Source organism: Emydura macquarii, unplaced genomic scaffold (genome assembly GCF_026122565.2).
Source record: "Emydura macquarii macquarii isolate MOO-44397 ecotype Brisbane River unplaced genomic scaffold, CSIRO-AGI_Emac_v2 contig_968, whole genome shotgun sequence".
NCBI lineage: Eukaryota > Metazoa > Chordata > Testudines > Chelidae > Emydura > Emydura macquarii.
This window is the reverse complement of record NW_027131105.1, coordinates 7,911,569-7,937,656: the sequence shown is the minus strand read 5'-3', so window position 1 is coordinate 7,937,656 and position 26,088 is coordinate 7,911,569. Positions and strand designations below refer to the sequence as shown.

General features: G+C 59.5%; 3 protein-coding genes and 1 non-coding gene across 6 annotated transcripts; 3 read left to right on the top strand and 1 right to left on the bottom strand.

Moving 5' to 3' along the window:
- Positions 1-2,883: 2,883 nt before the first annotated feature.
- On the bottom strand, positions 2,884-2,965 carry TRNAS-GCU (transfer RNA serine (anticodon GCU)). The gene has a single exon. It is a non-coding gene; the product is annotated as a tRNA-Ser (tRNA).
- Positions 2,966-3,334: 369 nt separating this feature from the next.
- Positions 3,335-7,279, top strand: B4GAT1 (beta-1,4-glucuronyltransferase 1). 2 transcript variants are annotated; one of them, XM_067544120.1, is made up of 3 exons: positions 3,335-4,548; positions 5,070-5,159; positions 5,510-7,279. In XM_067544120.1, exons 1-3 carry the CDS (start codon positions 3,466-3,468, stop codon positions 5,699-5,701), a joined length of 1,365 nt encoding a protein of 454 aa, XP_067400221.1. In that variant the 5' UTR covers positions 3,335-3,465; the 3' UTR covers positions 5,702-7,279. The 2 variants fall into 2 exon arrangements, with proteins under 2 accessions (XP_067400221.1, XP_067400222.1); XM_067544121.1 differs by lacking the exon at positions 5,070-5,159.
- On the top strand, positions 5,733-15,910 carry BRMS1 (BRMS1 transcriptional repressor and anoikis regulator). 2 transcript variants are annotated; one of them, XM_067544139.1, is made up of 11 exons: positions 5,733-7,656; positions 9,880-10,025; positions 10,759-10,849; positions 11,112-11,239; positions 12,001-12,080; positions 12,603-12,699; positions 13,297-13,389; positions 13,890-13,954; positions 14,551-14,590; positions 15,014-15,143; positions 15,393-15,910. In XM_067544139.1, the coding sequence occupies exons 2-11, from the start codon at positions 9,887-9,889 to the stop codon at positions 15,508-15,510; spliced, it is 981 nt and encodes a 326-aa protein (XP_067400240.1). In that variant the 5' UTR covers positions 5,733-7,656; positions 9,880-9,886; the 3' UTR covers positions 15,511-15,910. The 2 variants fall into 2 exon arrangements, with proteins under 2 accessions (XP_067400240.1, XP_067400241.1); XM_067544140.1 differs by lacking the exon at positions 15,393-15,910 and having other exon boundaries at positions 7,339-7,394; positions 13,297-13,403; positions 13,816-13,954; positions 15,014-15,111.
- Positions 15,911-17,676: 1,766 nt separating this feature from the next.
- RIN1 (Ras and Rab interactor 1) lies at positions 17,677-25,379 on the top strand. The gene is made up of 11 exons (XM_067544108.1): positions 17,677-17,714; positions 18,564-18,662; positions 18,860-19,043; positions 19,417-19,531; positions 19,733-19,805; positions 20,046-20,137; positions 20,602-21,405; positions 21,755-22,060; positions 22,718-22,849; positions 23,661-23,812; positions 24,091-25,379. Exons 2-11 carry the CDS (start codon positions 18,616-18,618, stop codon positions 24,337-24,339), a joined length of 2,154 nt encoding a protein of 717 aa, XP_067400209.1. The 5' UTR covers positions 17,677-17,714; positions 18,564-18,615; the 3' UTR covers positions 24,340-25,379.
- The last annotated feature ends 709 nt before the right edge of the window (positions 25,380-26,088 follow it).

Here is a 26,088-nt window from a genome sequence, read left to right as displayed (position 1 = left end):
AGATGGAGCGGTGACCTGATTACAGTGTGTGAGTACTTGTGTGAGGACCAAACGCAAAGCACTAACTGGCTCTTTGACCTAGCACAGTTCTGGGGGCCACATTAGAAAAGAGATGTTGAAAACTGGAGAGGGTGCAGAGAAATGCCACAAAAGTGATTTGAGGGCTGAAAAAAATGCCTTAGCGAGAGACTTAGAGCTCAGTCCATTTAGCTTCTCGAAGAGGCGAGTGAGAGGTGACTTGGTCTTGGTGTTTAAGTATTTTCATGGGGAGAAGACACTGGATACTAAGGGGCTCTTTAATCTAGTGGGGAAAGGCAGAACAAGAAGCAAAGAGTGGATAGATAATAAGATAGAAAATATCATATTGCCTCTTTATAAATCCATGGTACGCCCACATGGTGAATATTGCGTGCAGATCTGGTCACCCCCATCTTAAAAAAGATACATAGCAATTGGAAAAGGTACAGAAAAGGTCAACAAAATGATTAGTGGTATGGAACAGCTTCCATATGAAAAGAGATTAATAAGATTGGGACTTTTCAGCTTGGAAGAGAGATGATTAAGGGGGAATATGATAAAGGTCTATAAATCCATGATGTGTGGAGAAAGTAAATAAGGAAGTGTTATTTACTCCTGATAACACAAGAACTAGGGGTCACCAAATGAAATCAATAGGCAGCAGGTTTAAAACGAACAAAAGGAAGTATTTCTTCACACAATACACAGTCAACCTGTGGAACTCCTTGCCAGAGGATGTTGTGAAGGCCAAGACTATAATAGGGTTCAAAAAAGAACTAGATCAGTTCATGGAGGATAGGTCCATCAATGGCTATTAGCAAGATGGACAGGGATGCAAAACCATGCTTTGACGTGTCCCTAGCCTCTGTTTGCCAGAGGCTGGGAATGGCCGACGGGATGGATCACTTGATGATTACATGTTCTGTTCATTCCCTCTGAAGCACCTGGCATTGGCCAGTGTCAGAAGACAAGATACTGGGCTAGATGGACCAGAGGTCTGACCCAGTATGGCTGTTCTTAAGTTATATTCTTAAACTGAAGCCACACACGTTCAAAGGAGAAATAAGGCACCAGTTTTTAACAGAGCTGGTTAACCATTGGGATAAACTGCCAAGAGAAGTGATGGATTCTCTCCATGTCTTTAAATCTGGACTGGCTGCCTTTCAGGAAGATGCTTTAGGCAAACCCAAGCGACAGGGCTCAGCAGAGGGCTAACAGTGACCCTCTCTGGCCTGTGTTATACAGGAGGTCAGATTAGACAAGCTGCTGGCCCCTTTTGGCTTTAAACTCTATGAATTTGTGAATGAAGTCACAAATATTCGCAGGTCGGGCTGCCTGGATTCCAGCTGTACCTTGGACTCTTCTTAGCGGATACTGCCCAGGGGCTCCTATTCTGTACAGTCTAATTCTTTGCCAGACTCCTGGTGTTTGCTGGACTCAACCCCCTGCATCAGCTCCCTAACCAAGAAAGGGCTAATCTGAGAGCTTCATTCATCTCACCCTGTTGGGAGTGTGAGTCTGTTGGGTCTCAGCCCTGTTCCTAGCAGCACAGGTGCTCACACCACCCCCCCACACCTGCCCCATCCCCTAGCAGAGCCCGAGCCCCCACCTTTCTCCCCCAGACAAGGTTCCTGCAGGGAAGAGGGGATACCCAACACTGGCGCTGCTGGTCTTGCCCCTCCCCAGGATCTGTGATGAATTGAGAGGGGACTGGTGGTGGGTGATGGGGAACGGTGTGGTACCATGATGGCATGGCCTGAAGCAAAGTGCCACGCCAGTCAGTGGGGGGGGGAGGTCCCCAGCATGCAGTACTCAACATAACCTCAAACTGATATGGCAAACAGACTCCTGAGTTCTATTCCCAGATGTGGGAGGGGAGTGGGGGCTAGTGGTTACAGCAGAGGGGCTGGATGCCAGGACTCGTGGTTTTCAGTCCCTGTTCAGCTACTGATTACCTGGGTGAGTCCCGCCCCAGCTCTCTGCCTCAGTTTCCCCATGTGTCAAGAGGGGACACGTTGTGAAGCACTCTGCAACTGGAGGGTACACTGAGGCCCCACTTGTATTTAAATTGCCTCCACTTCAAGGGGCCTGAAGCACAGCGGATGTGTGAGTGCTCTGCTGTGCTGGGGTGTACGAGCTGAGTTTGGGGGCTTGGACACTAGTCATTCAGTCCAGATTAATGACAACCCCAAACACCACTTTTCCTTTCCCAAACTAGTGCCATCCCCTCTTGAGCTCCTCTGGCTCCTGGGGGCATCCCCCAGACTGATCCTTTCATCCATGCAGCCCCCTCTGGGAAACCAGTCCTGATTGGGGGGTGGGTGGGAATTTTTAGGGTCCCCCTCACAAGATTCTACCTCCTACCCCCAGAATCAGCAGGCACACCCATTCCATCCAGGGGTCTCCCATTCTGCTCCCTTGCCATCTGCATTCATCAAAGCAGGGTTTGTTGTTGGCTGCCCTACCTGCACCCCACGAATACCTAGCTTGCCCCCATACTCCTAGGGCAGTTTATTGGGGAATCTAATATAGCTCCAGTCCACCATCCAGTCCACCCCCCCCCATTCGATCTATCTTGAGTTATCGGGGTTCCAATCTGTCATTTCACCCACCCACCCCAATCCACTAGTCGAGCCCCCTGATACTGAGGGGGGATTTTACCCCAGCGTTAACCCAGGAACAGGAGCTGGTGGGCTGAGAGGAGGCTTTATTGCAGGCTGGAGGAAGAATGAGACTGAAGTTAAAAAGTAGATGCAGCCCTCTGTGCCTTAAGGTTGTGATCCTCCCCCCAGCCTTTCTTCCAGCAGAAGCAGTTCAGAAAACAGTGCCCTGAGAATCCACTGCTGCTCCCCAAAAATGGATCCTCGACGAGGGTGGGATTCGAACCCACGCGTGCAGAGCACAATGGATTAGCAGTCCATCGCCTTAACCACTCGGCCACCTCGTCTTGCACACGATGTGTTTCCTGCCATCCCACCCATACCTCTGAGTCTGTGTGTGTGTGTGAGCTAGAGCAGGTGCATGGACGGGGCTAGGTGTAGCGGGATGTGATTCTCCCTGCGCTGCCCTTTGCACACACCCCCTTGCCCGGACACCCCCCTCCCTGCCCCACCTTGCCCCATCCGAGCCGGGGCCCGGGCACAGCCAGGGGCGCGTGAGCCAACCCCGTGCAATCGTCAGAACCCCCCCGACACACCCCCTGCACCGCCCCCCTCCGTGTCCCCGGCTGGCGGGGGGGTGACGGGGGCTGCAGTGGCTTCTCTCTCTGGGCAGGGGGCGCGCTGCCGCAGCGCCAGGAGCCTCCATTATTCCCGGCCCGCCCCCAGGCCGGCTGCATGGAAGGGCTGGAAGCTGCAGACGGAGCCGCCTGCTGCCTGCGCCGCTCCCCCGTGGCGAGCATGGGCGTAGCGCGCCGGGCCTGAGCGGGGTGCCCCGGCCGCGGCCGGCATGCAGGGCCCCACCAGATGCTCCTTCTTTAAGGCGCTGCTGTGGGCGCTGGCGCTGGTGGCCCTGCTGCAGCTGCTCTACCTGTCCCTGCTCTCGGGGCTGCACGGCCGCCAGCAGCGCTCCCGCTACTCGGAGCTGTTCGGGGGGCGCCGGGCCGATGCGCCCGGCCGGCCCAGCGAGCAGCAGAAGGAGCAGCTCAAGCGCGCCCTGGCTAGCGGCGGGCGGCTGGATGCCAGCGGCCAGTACCGGATCTACAGGGACATGCTGGGGCCCCCGGAGCGGGCCGGGCGGGCGCCCGACTTGGTGCTCGCCACCCACACCAGCCTGAGCAACCTGCACCAGCTGCAGGAGCTGGTGGGGCGCTGGCAAGGCCCGGTCTCCGTGGCGCTCTTTGCGCCGGGCCCCGCCGAGGTGAGGCTGGCCACGCTGATGCTCTACGCCCTGGGGGCGCTGTGCGGGCCGGTGCGGCAGCTGGTGAGTGCCCACCTGGTGTGCCACTCGGGGGACCTGGCCGCCTTCCCCGAGCTAGAGGACCGGGCGGAGTTTGCCAGGCTCAAGGCCTGCGGGGATGTCTTCGCCAAGTTGGCACGGGCCGGATCGGGCCGGCGTAACTACGCCCTGGGTGCCAACGCCTCGTACCCCAACAACCTGCTGCGCAATGTGGCGCGGGGGGCGGCCAGCGGGCACTACACCCTCATGCTGGATGTGGACATGCTGCCCAGCGAGGGGCTGCGTGAGGCCTTCCTGGCACTGGTAGCGACCTTGGATGCCGAGGGGCCATCGGGCATCTTCGTGGTGCCCGCCTTTGAGATCCGGCATACCCGGCGCCTCCCGGGTGCCAAGGCTGAGTTGCTGCAGCTGTATCAGGTGGGGGAGATCCGGCCGTTCTACGAGGAGCTCTGCCCGCGCTGCCAGGCCCCCACCAACTACTCACGCTGGCTGAACCTGCCTCCGGACACTGCCCTGAACATCGCCTACACTGTGGAGTGGAGGGACCCCTGGGAGCCCTTCTACATCAGTGCCAATTCTGTGCCACCCTATGATGAAAGATTCAAGCAGTATGGGTTCAACCGTATCAGCCAGGTACCTGCCTCACTGGGCATGGGGAGGCATTTGTGCCATGGGAACCACACCCAGAAACACGCCCAGCCACCCAAAGAGATGGAGTAGGGTGTCCTTGACCAGTGGGTGAAACAAGTCTGGGTAGTCTCAGCCCAGGTGATCTCCTGATTACTGAGCAGACTCAGGCTATGATCACTGCACCTCAGAGGGCACCCCAGCATGGCCCAGTGAGACACATGGGCAGGGTGTGAGGAGTGAATATTTTCTTCCCCTCAAGGGTCTCTGGCTCTGATCCAGCCCTGGGTCAAGGGGATTTGTTGGCTGGGCGGGAGAGACAGCACAATGAGAGGTGACACAGTGCTGCAGGGAACTGAGTGGGGCCTCAGAAAGATGTACTCTCACCTTGCAGTCAGTGCTGGCCTCAGTGCTCAGGGCTGCACTAGGGGGTGCTGTACACTCTGAAGTGGCATCTGTTGGATGAGATGTAAAATGGGCCTTGGCCCCTTGTGCTCACTAAAGACCATTTGTCCCTTTTCCTACAGCTTCTATCCAGTGGAGAATTTCCACTTCTTATGCTAACAGTAGTGTTCTGTGAAACAGCCTCTACATCCCATGCTGCATCTGAGCACTGGGTGAGGGATCCCTGTATAAAACTGCTCCAGTGCCCCACCTCAGAGACAGCTGCATCTCAATGCCAGGGGATGGACCCCTGTATAAACAGCCCCTGCATCCCATCCCAGAGGTGGTTGCATCTCAGTGCTGGATGAAGGATCCCTGTGTACACAGCCCCTGTACCCCACCCCAGAGGCAACTTCATTTTAACATTTGGCTAGGAATTCCTGTATGAACAGCCCCCACACCCCACTCTAGAGGTGGCTGCATCTCAGCCCTCGATGTAACAGAATGGGGGACACTTCAGGGTCTGTGGGGGTGGGGTTTACCCTGGTCTGTCTCTGTACAGATCTCCTGTTTCCTTTCACAGGCATGTGAGCTCCACATGGCTGGGTACATTTTCTCAGTGCTGAACAATGCTTTCCTGGTACACAAGGGATTCAAGGTGCCGAGTGAGTTTCATGCACAGAAGGATGCTGAGAACCAGCGCAACAAGGTGCTCTTCCGCCAGTTCAAGCAGGAGCTGAAGCTGAAGTATCCTGGCTCACTCCGCCGGTGCTGATGATTTGGCACAGCTCCTCAGATCTGCTTTCCCCATGACCCTTTGTCTCTAGCTTTCGTGTCATAAGTGTTTTGGGGGGGCCCACTGCTCAGTTTGGGCCTGTAACCCCCCTTCTTTCCATCGAGTCATTAACCCCCACATCGGACAGAGGTTTATAGGTAGGGGGGAATCTTTCCAGCCACATCACCCCAGATTCCTCACCTGCTCTTGCCTGTTACTGGGGTCATGGATTCCTGTATTCCAGTCCCCTGGGTATATTTCAGCATTTTTCTCCCCTAATTTCCCATTGAACAGCCTGTAAGAACAGAGGACCTCCCCCCAAGGCCAGCTCCCTGTGTGGGCAGAGGTCAGCTGTTTCCTGCCTCTGCAGCTCCCTTACGATTCTTTCCCTCCTTGAGTAGGGAGAAAGGGGCTGTCCTGGAGTTGGCAGTCCCCTCATCCCTTCTGTAGGTGGCTGTGAGGTGGGAGCCTAATATAGGGATTAGAGAAGGGGGTTGGGAGTCAGGATTGCTGGGTCTTTCCCTAGCTCTGAGTGGAGAGTAGGGTCTAGTGGTTAAAGAATGAGGGACTGGGAGTCAGGACTCCTGGGTTCTGTTCCCAGCTTTGTCACTGATTCTCTGTTGGCTCTTCACTGGGGCCCCTTCCCCTACTGCACCTCATTTTTCCTCTCTGTAAAATGGGAATAAATGCACTGACCTACCTCCTGAGGGCAGGGGGCATGAGGCTTAATTTATGAAGATGCTCAATGCTGCTTGGATGGGCTGGCAGAGTGTGTTCTTGCCCCATAGCACTGTGGTAAATGGCCTGGAATTCAGTCCTTCTGAGTTCAAGTCTTGGGTTAGAACAATAAAGTACTATGGAGGCCAGGGTTGTTGTCTCCTCATGGCTGCGTCCTGCCGTGGGTCCTTTCTGTGGTGCAGGGGGAGGCGGCTGAAACTTACCTGTCCTGCTCACTGAATGTGGCACTGGTGGGTGGTGATGACTCCTCAGTGTGCCAAAGCAGGAAACCCCGTCCTGCTCATGATGGGGAGAGGGGAGCTGAGAGCCACCCAGCCCTGGCCTCTCTGCAGGCTCCTGGCTGATGGGGGCGGTCTCATGGCAACACTGCACTTGGGTGCCATGGCAGCACCGCAGTTGGGCAAGGAGGCACAGGCACTGTGCTAAGACAGCACTGGGCCTGGGTGCCAGGTGTCATGGCAGTGTTGTGACGGGGTGCCAGGCCCATGGCAGTGCTGTAGTGATGCTGCACCAGGGTGTGATGAAACTGCCCAGGAGCCACAGACAATGCTATGATTGGGTCCCCTGGTGATGTCATGACCTGGCACCATGGCAACAACACAACTGGTGCCCTGGTGATGTGTCACAAGCAGGGGCCATAACAACCACAAGACTTGGTGCCATGGCAACACCTGTTCAGGGGATCCTCCTTGGCCCAACTTAGTGTGAAGGTCGCCCACCCCATCCTAGGCTCTGGGGTGGGCCTCCTGTTGTCATGGGAACTTGCCCCATCCTCCAGCATCCCATAAAACCCAGCGCTGTGGGAGCTGGGAACCATAGAGGCGACGGCGCTCTAGCTAACTGGTCTCCCTGATTGGCTGGAAGGGGTTGGGGCGGGGCCAGTAAGTGTGGGGCTTCCGGGTACGGAGAAGAGAAGCGGCTACGGGAGGGAGGCCGCCGGCCTGGGCTCCCCGAGGTATGTGGGGCTCAGAGCAGCGGGAGATGGACTCGTCCTAGCCCCCCTTCATGGGGTGCTGGGTGGTGCATTCCCCACTGAGATCAATGGAAGCCGGGCCAGAGCAGTGCAGCCCAAGGGGGGGATTCGTTTCCTCCCCTGCTCCTGGACCTTGTTGGTTCCATCCCCATTAAGATCAAGGGGGGGCAGGCTGGACCATTGCAAACCCAGGGGCACTGCTTACGGTGGCGGCCGGCGCAGACCATTGCAACTCAGGGGAAGGGTAGGTGGTCCCTGTATTCTGAATGCTCGATGTTCCATTCCGTGAAACGTATCCGGCGGGAGGGGCAGACCATTGTAGTGCCGTAATCCCTCCCCCCATCCTGGGACCCTGAATAGCACCTTCCAAAGCAAACTCAATGGAACTGGTAGAGACCAACACATTTCATGGGGAGGAGGTGAATTGTGTCCTCCTGCTGTGGGGAGGGCGTTCAGTGGTACCTTCCCCAACACGAGAATGGAGTAGCCTATGTCAACTGGGGAAGTTATTCCTCTGTAGAGCATTGGTATGTTCCTCAATGTGCCCAAGAGAGCAGGGGATGGGATATACCATTTCCATGGAGTGGGGGGACGACGTTTCCCCCATTGCACATGCACCAATAAACCCACCAAGGAACGGGGTCAGACCATAGCTCTAGACTGAGAGCGAGCAGGGGGCTGGGAGTCGGCCAGGACTCCTGGGTTCTGTTACTGTCTCTGCCTGCATCCCCAGCCTTAGATTCCTGCTCCCTGCTACCTCTGTGTGGGGCTCAGGTGCCCCCTGGGCCTGGATTGGGGCCTGCTGTTGGAAGTATGCTATGTTGGCAAGGCAGGACCTCCAGCTTCTGCCCCCAGGATGGGCTCAGGGCAGCAGAGCACTGAGGTCACTGTGCCAGCTCTGCTGAGGCCAGCACACACCTCTGCAGAGTCCCATCACACGTCACGACACCCTTGCAATAGCATCTACCAGCCTGATAGCTCCTCGCTCCCAGACAGAGCGACTGGGTGGCTTCGTGGGGCTCCTCCCAGTGTGACTGCACATCATGATTCAGTGAGAACAGCAAAGAGCCTTTCTCCTTTAGGAGGCACTGCCACTGGTCCAGGCCCCTGGCAGGAGGACTGGCTGGCTGGCTGGCTGGGGAGGGGAATAATACACAGGGCCTTTCTCCTCTAGGAGGTACTGGCTCCAATCCAGCTCCTTGTGATGCATGTTCAGGGCCCGCATGTGGAACAAGTTGTTGTCTCAGTGTTGTTCCCTGTAGCCTTTTATTTTTCTTTAACGTGAGTTTAGTGATCTTGTATTACAACACTGTGGGTAAGGCTCTGGTAGCTACAGTCTCAAGCTCAACAGAGTTGCCTCTGCCACCTGTTTCAAATCTGGAGCATCTCGGAACACATGAAGACCAAGGAAAGTAAAACATACAGTCACAAGAACAATGTCTGATCTCTTTTATCAGTTTTATTAAAGTTACCAACAAAGTTATGAATAGCCCACTTTAGATAAATCCTAAATATGTCCATGCACAAATTATAGCTGCAGTCAAACTCCCATCCTCCTAGATAGGGTTAGGTCTGATGGGTCTCTCATGGAGTGATCATCAGTAGAGGAATGGTTCCTGCTGGAGTGTTCCTGTAAGGAGCTCAGTTTTCCCAGACTGAGCACCCTCCCTTTATAATGTGCTTCTGACCATAGCTTAGACCCCACACGTGTGTGAAAGTGTCAGCCCTCTTTTTCCTTCTTCGTATTGTGTCCCCCACGAACACTGGGGTACCCTCTTTTCCATAGGTTGTGTAGTTCCTTTTATTCTCAGCATTGATGAACAGCCTGTATCCTGTGATTAAAGCACGTGCTAGAAAAAAATGAGCCTCTAGAACATTTTGTGATCTAAAATTAATCTTACAGCTAATTTTTCGCAAGACCACCCCTTGCCACATCGTTTCCTGTAATCTTACGGGTTATTCTTCGGTTACTTACTTATGTCAGCATTTCTTAACTCTAAGGCCTCAAGCTAAAATCTTACAGGCCTTAGCCTGTAGGCTTTGTGTTTCAGCCCCACTTACTTAGCTACCTAATACATATTTATCCCTTCTAACTACTGATCAATCTTATACTTCTATAATCCCAACACACCATAAATGAATGATAAAATCTAAAGTCACTGGCTACATCTCAGTGGAGAAGGCAGCTACTTCCTTGGGGGCTCAATGGGCTGTGGAGATTGGGGCCCACTAGATGAGGTTGCCGTGGGGCAAGGGGGATGCACGTTGGTAGGGGATGGTGTTTGGGGGTGGAGCTGCCTCTGCCCAAACCCACGCTCTGGGCACACAGGGATCCCATGAGTTGGGGGACAGCTGTCCCTGTCCAGGGCTCCCTGCTCTGTGTGTGCTGGGGTAGGGCCGTGGGAGGTGCAGTGGAGTAGGATCCTTCTGGATCACCTGGCTCTAACCCCTGCCTTTGATCACCCAGCGTGCCCATGCCGGTGCACCCGGTGCCCAAGGAGGCCGAGGAGATGGAGGGGGACGGGGACTCGGCACCTGAGCTGAATGGCAAAGAGGAGGAGAGCGAGGAGGAGCATAGTGCCAGCCCTTCTGAGTCGGAGGAAGAAAGCTCAGGTATTGGGGTGTGGAAGGGAACATGGGGATGGCCTTGCTTCCTGGGGAAGAGCCGTGGCCCAGCTAGGCCAGTGTCTCTTCCCAGAGTCCCAGGTTCTGTTCTCAGCTGTGCGAGGAGAGTGGGGTCTAGTGGGTTAGCGGGGGATGCAGTGGCGTACCACGGTGGGGGGCCTGAGGGGGAGGCACCGGGCCAGCCCTTCATGAGGCAGAGGGCACAGGAGGCAGGGGCCCTCTACGCGTCATGAAGGGCCAGGCCAGCGCCCCACCCCCCGACTGGAGGGTGAGGCTGCCCCATCTGAGCCGGCACCAGGCTGCGGGGCTGGAGCGGGAGAAGTGGGTGCTGCGTGGTGGGTAAGTGCGGGGGGTGGAGCCAAGTCTGCATTTGCACCGCTCCCCCCCACCCCCCCGAGCCTCACACAGGTACAGACCCCTCCTCCTTGGGGCAGCTGGGGGGCGGTGCCGGGACCCCTCCTGCCCTGCACAGGGGAGGGCGAGTGAGTCCTGGGGTGGGGGCACAAATGTAGGCTTGGCCCCCGGGCACCGGAGACCCTTGGTACGCCACTGGGGGGATGGGGCTGTGAACCAGGACTCCTGGGTTCTGTTCTCTGATGTCACCCTAGCCCCTGGGTGAATGTCCTGGCTCTGTGTGCCTCAGTTCCCTGGGTGGTCTGTGAGTGGCGCTGTGCCCATGGGTGAGCTTGGGCTGGAAGGTACCATGTGCTGTGCCCCACAGAGATGGACGAGGAGGACTGTGAGCGGCGCCGCAGCGAGTGCTTGGATGAGATGTGTGATCTGGAGAAGCAGTTCTCTGAGCTCAAGGAAAAGTGAGTCCCCTGTCGGCTTCCTCGCCTCCCCACCCCGGAGATGCCTGTATCAGTGCCAGGCGAGGGATCCTGGTATAAACTGCCCCTGCGCTCCCCTCCAGAGATGGTTGCATCTCAGTGCTGGCTGACGTGGTGGGCTGGATGGATCTGGGCAGTGCTGAGTGGGCTGGGCAGGCCTGTGCTGTGCTGGGTGGGACTGGTTGGGGTGGGAGCAGGGGTCCTGGTGCAGGCTGTGCTCAGGCCGTGCTGGTGCACCCTGCAGGCTATTCAAGGAGCGGCTGAGCCAAGTGAAGGCCAAGCTGGAGGACGTGGCGTCGGGGCGGGCAGTCGAGTACCTGGACCCCCTGGGGGTCCTGCAGAACAACATGAAGATCCGCATCGAGGTGGCTGGTGAGCTCATGGCCCTGTCCATGTGTTAGCTACCCCCTGCTTCCCCACAGGGGACTGGTCCCACCACTCTGCCTACCGTGAGGAGTTGGGGTGCCCAGGCTCAATGCCAGGGTGTGTGGGGAGAGTGGCTGTGTCCCCCTGGGCTGCCCTGGGTCCAGGCGCACCTCAGGGCGCAGTGACCAGCTCTATGGGAGCAGCCGGGCTTGGAGGCTCAGGAGCTGGGGGCAGTAGGGCTTAGGGGTGGAGAGATAGGTGGGGGGGAATGACAGGGCCCAGAACCAGTGTGGGCACAGAGGTGGGGGGAGGGAAAGGTTCAGGAGAAGGGAGGTTGGATAGCAGGGTGGGGGGCCTGTGGGAGAGGAAGCAGGGGAAGGGGGTTCAGGAGAGGCATAGGGGGACTCAGGCTTGTGGGGTGGGGTGGGACTTCAGAGGGGGAGGATGCTAGCAGGCTCTGGGGGGTGGGGGGCGCAGAGGTGGAGCGGTTCAGGTGGGTGGGGGTGGATGGCTGGGCCCAGGAGGAGGTCCAGCTCTGTGGAAGGAAGGGGTGGGGCCCAGAGGGCAGGAGATTCGCAGGGCAGGGGGAATGGTGGAGGGGGGCTGGTAGGAGGGCAGGGACCTGGACTGGGGGCCTCATGGGAGGTTTGGGGTTAGCCAGGGTGGGGATCTCACAGAGACTCTGGGCAGGGAGGTTGGGCGGTGGTTGGCAGGGGGGTGCAGGGACTGGTGGGCGAGCAGGTGTGACTGGTCCCCCCTTTCTGCAGGCATCTACAAGGGGCTGTGCCTGGAGGTGGTCAGGAACAAGCACGAGTGTGAGCTGCAGGGAGCACGCCAGCACCTGGAGGTGAGGGCCCTGTGGATCCCCTCTGCCCCTCCCAGCCCCATAGGGGCCCCCTGGATCCTCGATCCCATTGCTGAGATCCTCTACAAGCCCCATCTATCCCTTCCAGCCTCACCTAGGAGGGGCCTCCTGTGTAAACCCCTGATCTTGCCCCTGCAGTACTCCACATACTGCCCTCCACCCAGCAGCCTGGGGGACCCACGCATACTGCCCCACAAGGCCCGAGTTCCCAGTCCCCCAGCCCCATATGCCACATCCTATTTGAACCCTGTGGCTGACTTCTGCACCCCTAGCACTCCCGGGGAGCCCCTGTGAGTGACATCAGCCATTCGGGGGGGTCCAGGAATGGGACCAAATGAGCCAGGGAGACCCTAGCAGGTGGGAGGCTGGGAGCCCACAGCCTGGGAGTGGGATCAGGTCTGGCTGCGTCCCCAGGACCGCCCCAGTGTCCTCTCTGCCCACGGCCTGTGCCATGGATGTGGGTTCCTCCTGGCTGCTGCCCCTGACCTCGTCCTGTCCCCACAGAGTGAGAAGTTGCTGCTCTACGACAACATGCAGAGCGAGCTGCTGGAGCGCATCCAGCGCCTGGAGGATGATCGGCAGAGCATCGATATCACCTCAGGTCAGTGAGCCCCGGAGCCGCCCCCTGACTCCCGCTACTGCCACCCCAGGGCCCCTGCCCCCACTGCCATTCTCCTGGTGTCTCTGCCCCCTGATCATCCAGGCTGCCTCTAACCTTCTCTCACTCCTGAGCCCCCCCATGGGGCCCCTCCCACCATCCCCCAGCGTCACCCCCCTCCTCCCCTGCATCCTCAATGCAAAGGCAGCTGTGTCCAGGGTCCCTGCACCCCATGGAGCAGACCAACGGGGCCATCCTGCCCACTGTCCTAGTGGTGTTCCAAATTTCTAGCTGTTTCTTTGCTGCATGTGTGAGGCGAGTTTGGTGATTCCCAGCCCAGTCCCTCAAGGGGAAGGATCACTGTCCCCCCAACTCCTGGCACAACCCCCCATCCCTGTCCCAAGTGGGTGCTAACTTCCTCCTACACTAGCCTCAGGGGGGAGGGAACTGAACCAGCCCCAGGGACCAAGTCCTCTTTGCCCCCCAGAGGGTCTCTGTGGGGCAGGGGGAGGGAGAGAGGGGGTTGTTGCCAAGCAGGCCCCTCCCACAGCCCGGTGGGGGGGGCTGTGCTCTGACCTTTGTCCTCCCCTCCTGGCTTAGAGTGGTGGGACGACAAGCTGCGTCCCAAGAACAGCCTCAAGAAGTGGGATCCCTTCCGGCCCGCCAAGAGGAAGAAAGCGCCGCTTGTGTCCGATATCCTTACGCTGGTATCGCCCTTCCTCCCCCTGCTGGGCTCGGGGCAGGGACCCCGTCCCCCCCTCCACTGGGCTGGTATCCCCCCTGCTGGCCATCCTGGTATCTCCTCCCCAACCCCATACCCCGCTGGGGCCAGGGCAATGGCCCTGTTGGTGCTCCCCTCCCCCAACGGCTAGGCTGACGCCTCTTCCTCCAGAACAGACATGGGCCTATCCCACCAGGTGTCCCATCCCTCATGGCCCCGACCCTCCCAATCCCAGTGGTGGTCTGGTCTGGGAGAAGGGGAGACTGGGATGCCTGGCCCAGGGGCTCCCATCTCCGCAGTGCCCTGCGGCAGGGAGTTCCTGCTGGCTCCTGGCTGACTGCCGCTGTCGCCGGTGTCTCCCCATCCTAGCGTCCTGATGCTGCTCCTTCCCCCCACAGTCAATGCAGGAGGGAGCGGGGCTAAATATTCCCCGTGGCTATGTCTGGCTACATGCCCTTAACGTGCCCCTCACGCCCCTACATTGTCTACATGCTGCGGGACATCGACATCCTGGAAGACTGGACGGCCATCAAAAAGGTGAGGCTGACCCGCAGGACGCCTGGGTCCTTTAATCACCCCCACTCCCTCTTGCAGCCCCAGCCACCCCACACAATGCCTGGGTCCCTCCCTTAACTCCCCAACATATTCGTTCCCCAGCCACCCTGCAGGACACCTGGGTCCCTTAATAACTCCCACTCCCTCACACACCCCAGCCAGCCCACACAATCCTTGGGTCCCTTAACCCCTCCCCCCACACACACTCGTCACCCGTTTATCACACAGGATGCCTGGGTCCCTTAATTACTCCCCCCCCCCCCCCCCCACCACACACACACACACCCTTTTAGTTCTGCAGAATCCCTGGGGTGTCCCTTTATAATCCACCCTCCTGGCTCTGCCATTTAGGATTATTTTCATATTTATTCTTAATATGCCCTTTAAAAAGGGTCTGTTCACTGGCACTGAGTGAGCCTCTTACCTTGTGCCTCAGTTTCCCCCTCTGTCACACAGGCTAATGCTGCTGTCCATCCTGGGGGCCCAACATGGTTGGGTCTGCATAGCTCTGAGCAGCGGCAAGGGTTGGTGCATGCTCCTTGTGTATGCCCCTTTAATCATCTTCTCTCTCCGTACAGGCTAAAGCAGCCGTCTCCCCGCAGAAAAGAAAATCAGATGGTAAGAGCTGGGGAAAGGATGAGAGATGGGGCCTTTCCTCTCTAGGGGTGCCAGATCCAATCTGGCCCCAGGCCAGGGAACTGGCTGGCTCAGGGGCTCGGAGAATGGGGTACGAGGCCTTTCCAGCTAGGGGCACTGGCTCTAATCTGCCCCTCATCCCCCAATCCCAGCCAGCAGCCGTGCCCCTACTGCCCCTTCAAAGCTCCTCACCTGCCATCTTGCTGCCCTCCACCACCCTGCACGGACCCCGCCTCCCACCCCCGCCACCTCTGGGTCCCCTTCAGTGTCTCAGCCAGGACAGGAGCTAACCTGGCCCTGGAGCTGTCCCCTGCTGCCAGCTGGGCCCTTCCTCAGGGCAAGGCGCCCTCCCCATATGTAGGCATGTGCCCACCCCCCCAGCACTGACCCCCTCCCTCCCCCCAGTGCTGGTGAAGGTGGAGAAACCAGGGCACTTCTCAGCCCGCTGTGAGGACGGGCGGCTGCATTACGAGGGCGAGATCTACAGCAAGGGGCAAAGCGTCATCCTGGAGGTCGGGGAAGAGGCCCCCGCGCAGTGAGTGGCCAGGGAATGGCTGGCTGGAGAGGGAAGGATTGGGGCATGGGGTCTTTCCCCCCTAGGAGGCGCCAGCTTTTGATCCAGCCCCGGGATAGGGGGCCTGGCTGGGGCAGAGGGTCTGTCTGTCTCAGGGGGGAATGGGATAAGGGACTGTTCTCTCTAGGTGGGTGCTAGCTCTTATCCAGCCCCAGGGCGGGGGCCTGACTGTCTTTGTGGGGCTGGTGTGACCCCTGCTCTCCACCGCAGGGCGGTGATCACTGCTGTCAGCACTGGGGAAGTCTGGCTGCGCCGGGAGGATGGCACCAAGACCAAAATCTACATCTCGCAGCTGCAGAAGGGCAAGTACTTGGTGCGCAAGGCCTGAGCGGGCTCTCTCGTAGCTCAGCCCTGCGGCTCGGCACAGGCCTCTTCCTGGAAACCAACGGCCCATGGACCCTCCCCGGCGCAGCGAGTGGTTGGACTTGCTCTCTCCTTGCACTAGGACTCAGATGGAGAGGACTCTGGGGCCGCCTGGCGGGGTGTTCCTCTGGCCAGCGCTCCCGCCACAGATCCCAGCACGAGGCTTCACCGCTTGCTTCCCTCACTAGCACTCTGGGGTTTGTAGAAATCTTGGGGGGCTGCACGGAAGCCCTGGCGTCTGGGGCTGTTGTGGCCCCCCAGGAAAATAGGGGTGCTGGTTCCAGGGGCTTCAGCAGGAAAAGTTTTTGGGCCCTGGCCAGCCCCCTGGAAGTGGTCACATTAAAAACCAAGTGAACCATGCAAAACCTTGGCCTTTTGATTCATTTCAGTGTATGCTGCGGGATGGGGAGTGGGACATGGGGCCTTCCTCCTCTGGGGGATGCTGGCTCCAAGCTGGCCCCAGGGTGGGCTGTGGCTGGGAATGGGGGTGAGTGGGGTGTCTCCTGTGTCCCCTTGCTGGGCCTCAAAGAATTCCCAGCTCCAAGCCAGCATTGTCCGCCTCCCCGCTGTGTGCACAACCCCTTGTCTATGAGCCCCCCCAGACCAGCCGGCCACAACCCCTTGGGGTTGGGGGGGTTCACTGCAGCATCAGGGGCAACCCCTGACTCCACCTTGTACTGATTCAGGGACACACACCCTGGCTTCCTTCCCCCAAGTGGTGACACTCTGGGATCCCCCTCCCAGCCCACACTGTCACCCCTTCTCCAGCCTTCCTACCCCTTGGGAAAGACAGAGCCCCCCCAATATGTCAGGCCAGACCATCCCGCTGAGACCACCTGCGTGGGCGACATGGCTGACGGCCTTGTGTCTGTGCCATGCCCATTCTCAGCTGGACCTCCCCCAGCACTGCAAGAAGCACAGTTACCTGCACCGCTCCTCAGCAGAGCAAGGGCAAGCACAAATGGGAGACCCCTTCCAGGCCCCTCTGCATGAGCCCAGCCGGAGGTGCACCCCTGGAGAGGCTACAGGGCCCTGGGGTGGGTGGGACTGGGTCACAGAGTCAGTGGCTCCTGGGGGGATCTGGCATGGAACTGGGAATCCTGTCCTGATCTCCTTGTTTCTGCCCCATGCTGGACCTACAAACCCTCCCGCCAACTGCCCACAGGGGCTCTCCACTGGCCCCTCCCCACATTGGGGCTTTAGTCTGGTGCCCCATGAATTGGGCAGAGCCCTGATCTCAGTTTTGGGAGGTCTGTGGGGTCCACTGGGGTAGAGGGGGGGGTGGAGGGCTGGGACCCAGGACTGTCTGAGTCCATTCCCCTATCTATGCCTCAGTTTCCCTTCCAGATATTGGAGACCACTAAGGCCTCCCTAGGATGGGGGTGAGAGGACAAGGCATCTTGGCAGGGCTTTGGGGTGTGGGCTGGGGACAGATACAAACCCCAGGATAAAGCAGTGCCCTGGGGACTGGTGCCCAGGACCCCCAGTGTCTGGGGGTGGCCAGGCAGCTGCTGGGTTTTGGCTGCCAGCCCAGACATGTTCAGAGCCCAACACATCTGAGTCTAACGTAGGAGTGAAGGGAATAATGAATTAATAACAACGCTGCAGGCAGCGAAGGGCTGATGGGAAGAGGGCACTGCCAGGTAAGGGCCTGCACCGGAGGAGGGTGGCATGAGGCTTCATGGGGCACTGGGGGAGCGGAAGGGGGCATGGGACTCCCCCAGGGACGAGCTGCGATGTCAGCTCCATTCACATCAAGACTTCACTGAGTGGGAGGGAGCAGCTATATATATCTCAGGACTTGGGGAGGGAGCTGAAATGGTGGGGCTGGGATCTGGGAGGGAGCTGGGATGGGGGGGCTGGGATCTGGGAGGGAGCTGAGATAAGGGAGGGAGCTGGGATCTGTCTTGGATCTGCTAGATTTTCCATCTCTTGCTCATTATCTCTGCCCCGTGCGCTCCTCCATCTACTGCCCTGCCCTGCCCACCCCCCTGCCGGCTGTCCATTTCCCTATGATTATACCCACATAATTACACACCTGGCCTGAAACCCTAGGCTTGAGCTTTCCCACCTGGGAGAAGAGTGGTGTCTAGTGATTAGAGCGGGGCTGCTGGGAACTAGGACTCCTGGGTTCTATCCCAACCCTGGGAGGGGAGTGAGGCCTAGTGGGTAAGAGCAGGGGGGCTAGGAGCCAGGATGGCTGGGTTCTCTTCTTAGCTCGGGGATTGGGGTCTAGTGGGTTAGAGCAGATGGGCTGACAACCAGTGCTCCTGGGTTCAATTCACAGTCACTTGGGTGGAGCCCCACTCGATGCCTCGGTTTACCCCCTTACCAAATGGGCAAGCTGGGAGGTTGGTGTCTGAGGTGCTGCCACCCCCCCCGCTCTCCCTGCCCCTGGGGCTGAGTTGTTGATTAGCTCTACACCCCCACACGGGCTGTGCCAGCACAGAGAGCTTTGCCTTGGGAACGTGACTGCTCACACTGGAGGGGCGGGCAGCCCATCTCTCCCTGCCTCAGGCTCAGCTCGGCTCAGCCCTGTGCCATGGCTGGGTGTGCCGGGGTGAGTCACAGCCTTTGCACACATTCCATGGCTCTGGGCCAGGCTTGGCTAACACAGCCAGCTCCCCCGGCCCGACGCGCAGCCATGACAGTGGGCAGCCACGGACACACAGCCTGCCCTGGGGTGGGGGGCCGAGCTCTTTGTAGAGCAGTCCTTCTTTCGGTTCTGAGATCCCTGTGTAAACAGCCCCCATGCCCCACTCCAGAGGTGGCTGCATCTCAGCGCCCGGAGAAGTCTCCCTGCCCTGGGGAGGAGGAGCAGATTCTCAGCAGCCACGTGGGTATGAGTCGTGCCCCTTCCTGCTCCTGCTGCCTCTCTGTAGCATTTCAGGGCTGGCGTCAGCTGGGCTGCGCTGCCCCAGACTCAGCTGCCCCTCGGGGGTCCCAGAGGAGTTGGTACCAGGGGAAGGTGGTGGTCAGCCCCTAAGGGTTAACAGCAGTTCCTCTTTCTGGTTGTAGAGGGAGCCTGGCTGAGCTGTGCTCCCTGCCTCCACAGTGTGGTCATCTCGCCATGGAGCCCCTGGACCAGCCTGGCACGGCGCTGCCCCAGCCAGACAGGTATGGCATACGGGGCTTGGGGACTGGGAGGTGGGGCAGGACTCCTGGACTCTGTCCCAGCTCTGGGAGGGGAGTAGGATCTAGTGGGTTAAAGCAGCTGGGGCTGGGAGCCAAGACTCCTGGGTTCCAGGCTCTGTCCCGCAGCGTTAGGAGCTCCCCACATCCTGCCCTCCTCACGGCTCTGTCTCCCTCCTCAGGCTGGGGCGTGACCCTGTGTACGACGTCCCAGACCCACATGTCTTCCCCCAGCCCAGGAGAGCACGGGGGTCTCTGAACAACGTCAGCCTCCTGGATCGTCTGCTCCTCACCCAATCCGTCTGGCTGCAGCTGAGCCTCAACTCTGCCACGGCTCTGCACATCCTGCAGCGTGAGCCCCCCGGGGTGAGGGCTCAGGATTACCTCCACTCTGCCAGGCTGGATGCTGGGGTAGATGGGTTCAGTGGGTCTGATGGGAGATGGGGATCCCACACTGGATGGGTCCATGAGTCTGATTGGGGGTGTGGGGAATCCCATGCTGGATGGGTCCATTGCCTGATTGGGGGTTGGGGGATCCCACGCTGGATGGGTCCATGGGTCTGATTGGTGCGGGGGGGGGAACCCACGTTGGATGGATCCATGAGTCTGATTGGTGGGGGGGAACCCATGCCAGATGGGTCCATGGGTCTGAACAGGAAAGGGGGTGGCTATCAGGCAATGTTCTGAGTCCCCAGCCCCCATGTAGCCACTGCTGACAGGTGCCCCCTTCTCGCCCCAGACGTTCCTGGTGCGCCGCTCGAACACACGCCGACGCCGGGTGCTCTGCTTGCGCCTCCTAGATGACTTGGCCCCGACCTTCATCGCCAGCTACTGCTTGCAGGAGGGACCAGCTGGTAGGGACGCGCCTGCACTGCCATGCCCCCCTCAGGGAGCGCCACGCCTCCACACGGCCCTGCGCCTGGGGCCTTACTGAGCCCCCCAGCTCCCTGCAGCGCGGGGCCCCCTAGTGCTGCACTGGGCCAGTCGGCAAGTACTGACCGCCAGAGGAGAGCGCCTCCTAGCGCCACAGGAGCTGAGGGTCCTTCTCTTTTCAGGCGTCTCCCTGGAGGGCTCATCCCAGAGCTTCCCAGACCTGCTGCATCTGGTGGCCTCCTATTGCCAGAGCCGGTGAGTGGGAGGATGGGGGGCACCCCAAGATCTGAGCCCCCGAGCACCAGCTCCTCCCCCTCCCAGTGGCCTGAGATCCTGTAGCGCCCTAGGGGGGATGGGGCAAGGGGTTATAGGAGAGAGGGAATTGGGGGGAGTCCTGGGGCAGGGAGGGATGGGCAGGAGGGGATTGGGGGAGAGCCCCTGGGGCAGGAGGGAGCCCTGAGGCTGCAGTTGGAGCCTGATGCACTGTCCCCCTAGGGAGGTTCTCCCGATCGCCCTGCGCCTGCCTCAGCCCATCCAGCAGGCGGTGTCGCACAAGGAACTGGAGGCCATTTCCCACCTGGGGCTTGGTGAGTGATCCTGCTTTTCCCCCCGGACCCTTCTCTCAGACCCCCTCCCCTCCCCACATCTCCCCAGTCCCCCCATCCTCCTGACACTCCCGTTCCTTCCTCTCCCTTCAATCCCCCTCGTCCCGCCCTCCCCATCCTCTCTCTGTGCCCTATTTCCTCCCCGTCACCCCTGCACCTCCATCCCCATAGCCACTACCCTTCCCCTTCCCCCATCACCCAGCACCCTCCCCGCACCCCCAGCCATTCCTCCTGCACCCCCCAGGGAGCCTGGGAAATCCCTCCCTTCCCTTCCCCCAGCCTGGGACCAAATTGGATTCCCTGGAGGGGAAAGGCCCATGTCCCATTCCCACCCCCTTGGCCAGCCAGACGCCCCACCTCAGGGTGGGATCAGAGCTGGCACCCCCTAGAGGGGAAAGGCCCCACATCCTCTTCTCAGGGCTGACCCCTCCTTTCCTCTCCCTCAGAGTTCTGGAGCTCGTCCCTCAACGCCAAGGACCCGCTAGAGTCGCCTCAGCCCTCGCTCCGTGAGGATGCTGCCCCTGCAGCCGGCCAGCTGGGTGCGATCGCCACGCGGAGCCCAAGGGAGCTGGACTGCGGCCTGGGCAATGGGGCGCTGGGTTTCCTCAACCCCCTCTTCCAGGGCAGGGACGGGGGCTCACGGCGGGATGACTTCAAGCGCAGCATTAAAGTGCGGGTGTCCACTGAGACCTCCAGCCCCCTCTCGCCCCCTCCCAAGCCACCACCCCCCATCCCTGCCAGCCAGACGGGGACACCCCCCACCCCACGCCGGGAAGCGGGCCTGTGCTCACTGCTCAGCACGTCAGGGTATCGGGTGCCCCAGCGGGCTGGGTTGCTCCTTAATCCTGAGCCAACCAGGGGCAGCCTCCCGTCCCTGCAGGAACTGGACAGCGGGTCCCCCAGTGGCTCAGAGAGTGAGGGGGGTGGGGGTCCGCGGGCTCCATCCCCTCCTGCCCAGCACCGCCCCCGGACTCCTCTGCGCTCCATGAGCGATGCCGTCCTGGCAGTGCTGGCCCCCGAAAAACGGCTGGTGCGGGCTGTGCAGGGGCTGGCGCAGGACCGGAGCACCAGGCTGGGAGCCAGCGTCCAGGATTTCCTGACCCTTGTGCGGGGTGGCTGGGGAGAGGGGCAGTCCAGCCACGAGCTGCTGAGCCCCATCCGGGCCTTCCTGACCCACACCAAGGCCCAACTGCTGCAGAGCCCAGCCCTGGAGCTGCCCAGCCCCACGCTGCTGCCTGACCACAGGCTGGGTGAGTGGGGCCTGAGAGAAGGAGCCAGGATGCCTGGGTTCTCTTCCCAGCTCTGGGGGGATGTGGGGTCAACTGGGTTAGAGCAGCGGGGCTGGGAGTCAGGACTCCTGGGTTCTGCCCCCAGCTCTCAGAGTCAAGTGGGGTCTAGTGGTTAGAGCAGGAGTGGCTAGGAGCTACCTGGCTGGTTTCTGGGTTCTAAGAGAGAGGTGGGGGTCTAGTGGGTTAGAGTGATGGGGGGAGCCAGGACTCCTGGGCTCTGCCCCCAGCTCTGGGAGGCGAGTGGGTCCTAGTGGCTTCGAGCAGTGCTGGGCTCTGTCGCTAGCCCATGTAACCCACGCCTACCCCGCAGATGCTGTGCTGGAACGGGCCCTGCATCGTTGTGTGCTGAAGCCCCTCAAGCCGGTGCTGGTATCACGGCTGCGCGGGCTACACGTGGCGGATGGGTCCCTGGGCCGGCTCCGGGAGAACCTGCGGCTGGTGCGGGAGCAGGGCCCCGGTGCCTTCCCGGCTCGGGCGACACTGCCCGGCCCCCCTGACGCCCAGCGGGCACAGCGCAAACTGCTGCAGCTGCTGCGGGCCTATTCACCTGGCACCCAGGTGAAACTGCTGCTGCAAGCATGCAAGGGCGTCTACAGAGCCATGGGGGCAGCCCTGGGTACGGATCCCTTCATCCCAACCCCCCACCCTTTCCCCCACCCATCCCCCTGCCCCCCTGCCCACAGGATGCTGCTCCTGCAGGTCTGCAAAGGTGTCTGCAGAGCTTTTGGGACCCCCCCGTACAGCCCCTCGACCTCCCTAGCCTGCATGGCCCCCCCACAACTCCCAGCCCCCACTCTTCCTCCCCCAGTACCCAGGCCTGGGAGGTCTGTCCCCAGGTACAGACAGCACCCATACAGCCCCCGGTTCCCCAGCACCAGCCTTTGCCCCACCCCCATATCACCCAGCCTGGGCCCCCTTCCCCTCCAATCTCTACACCCTCCTGACCTCCCCGCCAGCCCCATACCTGCCCACCCCTCTGACTGACCCCCATGCCTCTCCCCCACCTTACACATCCCCCCTGAATCATCCCCCCTGTACCTCCTTCCCCAATCCCCTCCCCCCATCTGCGCACCCCACAACTCACGCCTCCCCCACTTCCAGGATCCCTCCCACATCCCTGCCCAACCTCCTCCACTGCCAGGAGCCCTCCTGTCCTCCCCCAGCGCTGCTTCCAATGCTACCTGCCCTCCCCTACTGCCAGCATCCCGCCCTGATCCCCCCATGTTCCCCCTACGTCCCTGCCAGCACCCCCACATGTCCCCTCTCGCCCTAGATGGGAGCTATGGGGCGGATGAGTTCCTGCCAGTTCTGAGCTTCATCCTGGCTCAGTGCGACCTGCCTCAGCTGCTCATGGAGGCTGAGTACATGATGGAGCTGATGGAACCCAGCCAGCTCCTGGGGGAAGGTAAGGGAGACCCCTATGCCCTCCACCACCCCTTTTCCTTGCCCCTCTAAGCCAGCCAGTCCCCTCACCCTGGGGCCAGATCAGAGAGGGCGCCTCCTAGAGGGGAGAATCCCTGTGCACCTTTGCTTCCCTGAATGGGGGGGACCCAAGGAATTAGCTGAACGTGAGCTCCCAGTGCAATGCTGTGGCCAAAAGGGTGAAGGCGATCCTGGGATGTGTAAACGGGAAGCTCCAGAAGGAGTAGGGGGTTCCGTTACTCTGTGTGTGTTGCCGCTGCTGGGATCCTGCGTCCGGGACTGGTGCCCACAAGGCAAGAAGGAGGTTGATGAATTGGAGAGGGCTCAGAGATGAGCCACAGGAACGATTAAAGGGCTGGAAAACGTTGAGAGGCTCCGTGAGAGACTCCAGGGGCTCGATCTATTTAGTGTAACAGGGAAAAGGCTAGGATTGAGCCCAGTCCAGAAGTGCCTAGGTGGGGAACATTCACGGGACAGCAGAGAGCTCTTCAGCACTGCAGCCAAAGGCCTAACAGGAACCAGTGCTGGAAGTTGAAGCTGGACGAATTCAGACTGGTGCACATTTGTAACTGAGGGGAAGTAACCATGGGAACTGGGAGCCGAGGGCTGGGGTGGCTTCGCCATCGCTGGCAATGTTTAAACCGGGGTGGGATATTTTTCAGAGAGATCCACTCTAGTTCCTGTGGGAATCAGTTCAGGGCAGCCCTGGGGCCTGTGCAGACGGGAGGGCAGCCTAGAGGGTCCAAGTGGGCCCTTCTGGCCTGACAATCTACGTCCCTCCTTCCCTCCCTCAGGTGGCTATTACCTGACCACTCTCCAGGCCAGCCTGGCCCTGCTGGGGCGTTTCCATGAGGAGGAGCCGAGGGACCTGTGCCCCGATGTCCGGAGAGCCCTGAGCTGGCGGCACCAGCATCCCCCAGGATGGCGCCCTGACAGCCTGTGCCAGGTACATGGGGACGCGCTTTGGGGGGAAGTCACTGAGGAGGCCTCCCTGCTGCCCACCAGTCCCTGCCTCCTCCCCTCCCCACTGCCGACACAGTCCCCACATCACCTCTGGTGCCTGCTCAGTCCGTATCCCCTATGTCACCCCATCTTTGCCCCTCCATCCCCTCAGTGCCCACTCAGTCTCTGCTCCCCCAGGTTGCCCTGTCCCTGCTCCTCTTGGTGCCTGCTCAGTCCCCCACCTCCATGCCCGCTCAGTCCCTGACTTGCTCTGCCTTCCAGGACCAACCACCGGAGAAAACCCAGGCCCCCTGCAGCGGGCACCACTCCACCACACCTGCGCTAGGAGCCCAGGAGACGGAGCAGCTAGGGGGGCACCCCACAAACAGCCTCCCCCTGCACTCTGACGGACAGTGCCAGCCCCCAGAGCACCCAGTCCAGTGCCACCACCCCGTGGAGACAGGCCCCGGGCCGGGACCCCCACGCAGGCTACTCCGCGAAGGGGCTGTCGACCTGGATGAATCCCTCTGACCCAGGATGCCTGGTTCTGTCCCAGCCTTAGGACGGAAGTGGAGGGGGGGCTGGGAGTGAGGACTCCTGGGGTCTAGTCCCAGTTTTGCTGTGATTGGCTTTATGACAGCAATGGCGATGCCTCAGTTTCCCCCATCTGTAAAACAGAGTGAAAAAGCCCCACAGCGTTCGGGCAGAGTGTCTGTCCCAGGTAGCCCCTCCCTGTTCCATTTTTCAGGGGGGGAGGGTGAGAGAGAGGGGTGTAGTCTGTGCTGAGGGAGCCTTTTCCCCTCTCCGGGGAATGGTAAGGGGAGTATTTCAGCTTGTGACAATCTCTGACTTCTGACTTGAATAATAGTTAGTTAAATGCTGAGAGACTCTCTAGTGACACAGAGGAACAATGTACATACACCGGGGGATTTGCTGGCACAAAAACCTCTTCTGCTGATGTTATTCCTGTAATGCCTACTCAGTTACATTTTTTGCGGGGAAGAAGAGTGGATTTTCTTTTTTCTTCTCCCAAAAGCAACATGACCTGCTTTGTCTGAGGCCTCAAATTTAGGATTTGTTTATATATTAAAAGAAAAAAAAAGATTTCTGCAACCAAATCCTCTTGTGTTGATATTATTGTAGGGCCTACTTTATTTACTATTTATAAAAAAAAAAATCTACTTTGTTCAAAGGGTGGCATTCTTTGTTTTTAATTCGTCTTTTTTTTTCCCCCTGAAGCTCTAAATATATGTTTTGATAAATATAATGTTCTGGAACACAACTCTCTCCTGTTGATATTATTGTAGGGTCTACTTTATTGGCCAAACAGAGTGAGGTCTGTTTGCTATCTCTGCCTGCAAAAAGATAACTTTTGAACACTGCACACAATCAATTCCACAATTTCCAGGAACGTTCTAGACCTCAGTGGGCACATCAACCTATGGATTTTGGTGAAAATCAGAGAAACGAAAAGGGGCAAATGAGAGACCCACGGTGGCCTGGGCATCTGATTAGCAGAGCCACAGCCTCAAGCCCCTCTGTGGATGGCAATGAGTAACAGCACCAGCATAACATCCCCATCATCTCAGCTCTGCCCGTTGTCCAGATGGAGTTTGCAACATTGACTCCCTGTGTGACTGATCTCCTACCTACACAGACAGAAAAGAAATGAGAATGGTGTGAGAGGAGGGGAGACAGACAGAGCCCCTGGTATGTGGGCCCTGGTATGGGGGCAAAGGGGATCTGATAGAGCCCATTGCAGGGGCAGGGGAGAATGGGGGGCCCTGGTAGGAGGGGAAGGGGGAGCTGAAGGAGCCCATGGCAGTGGGGAGAATGGGACTGGCATGGAAGGATGGGGGACCTGATGGAGCCCATGGCAGAGGGAGAAAATGGGGGGCTGTGGTATGGGGGAACGGGGATCTGACAGAGCCTATTGTGGGGAGAGGGGAGACTGGGGGGCACACAGCCCCTGGCAGGGAGAAGATTGGAGGAGGTGCAAGGAGCCCCTGAACTAGAGGGGGGCACCCAGGAAGCTGAGGGGAGGAGGATGGGGGATGCCAAGAGCCCTGGGGGGGGCAATGAACTTGGCCGACACCAGCTGTGAAGCAGGTGCCCCGGCAGGTTTCACCGTGGTTTCCCCCAAGGCACCTCGCCCGGCTCTGCCTGCAGCTGGAAACCGAGGCTCCGCGCCCAGCTCCCTGGCGTGTCGCAGCCTGCCTGAGCTCCCTGGCGTGTCGCAGCCTGCCTGTGGGGTGATGGCCTTCCAGCGCTGCCACAGCA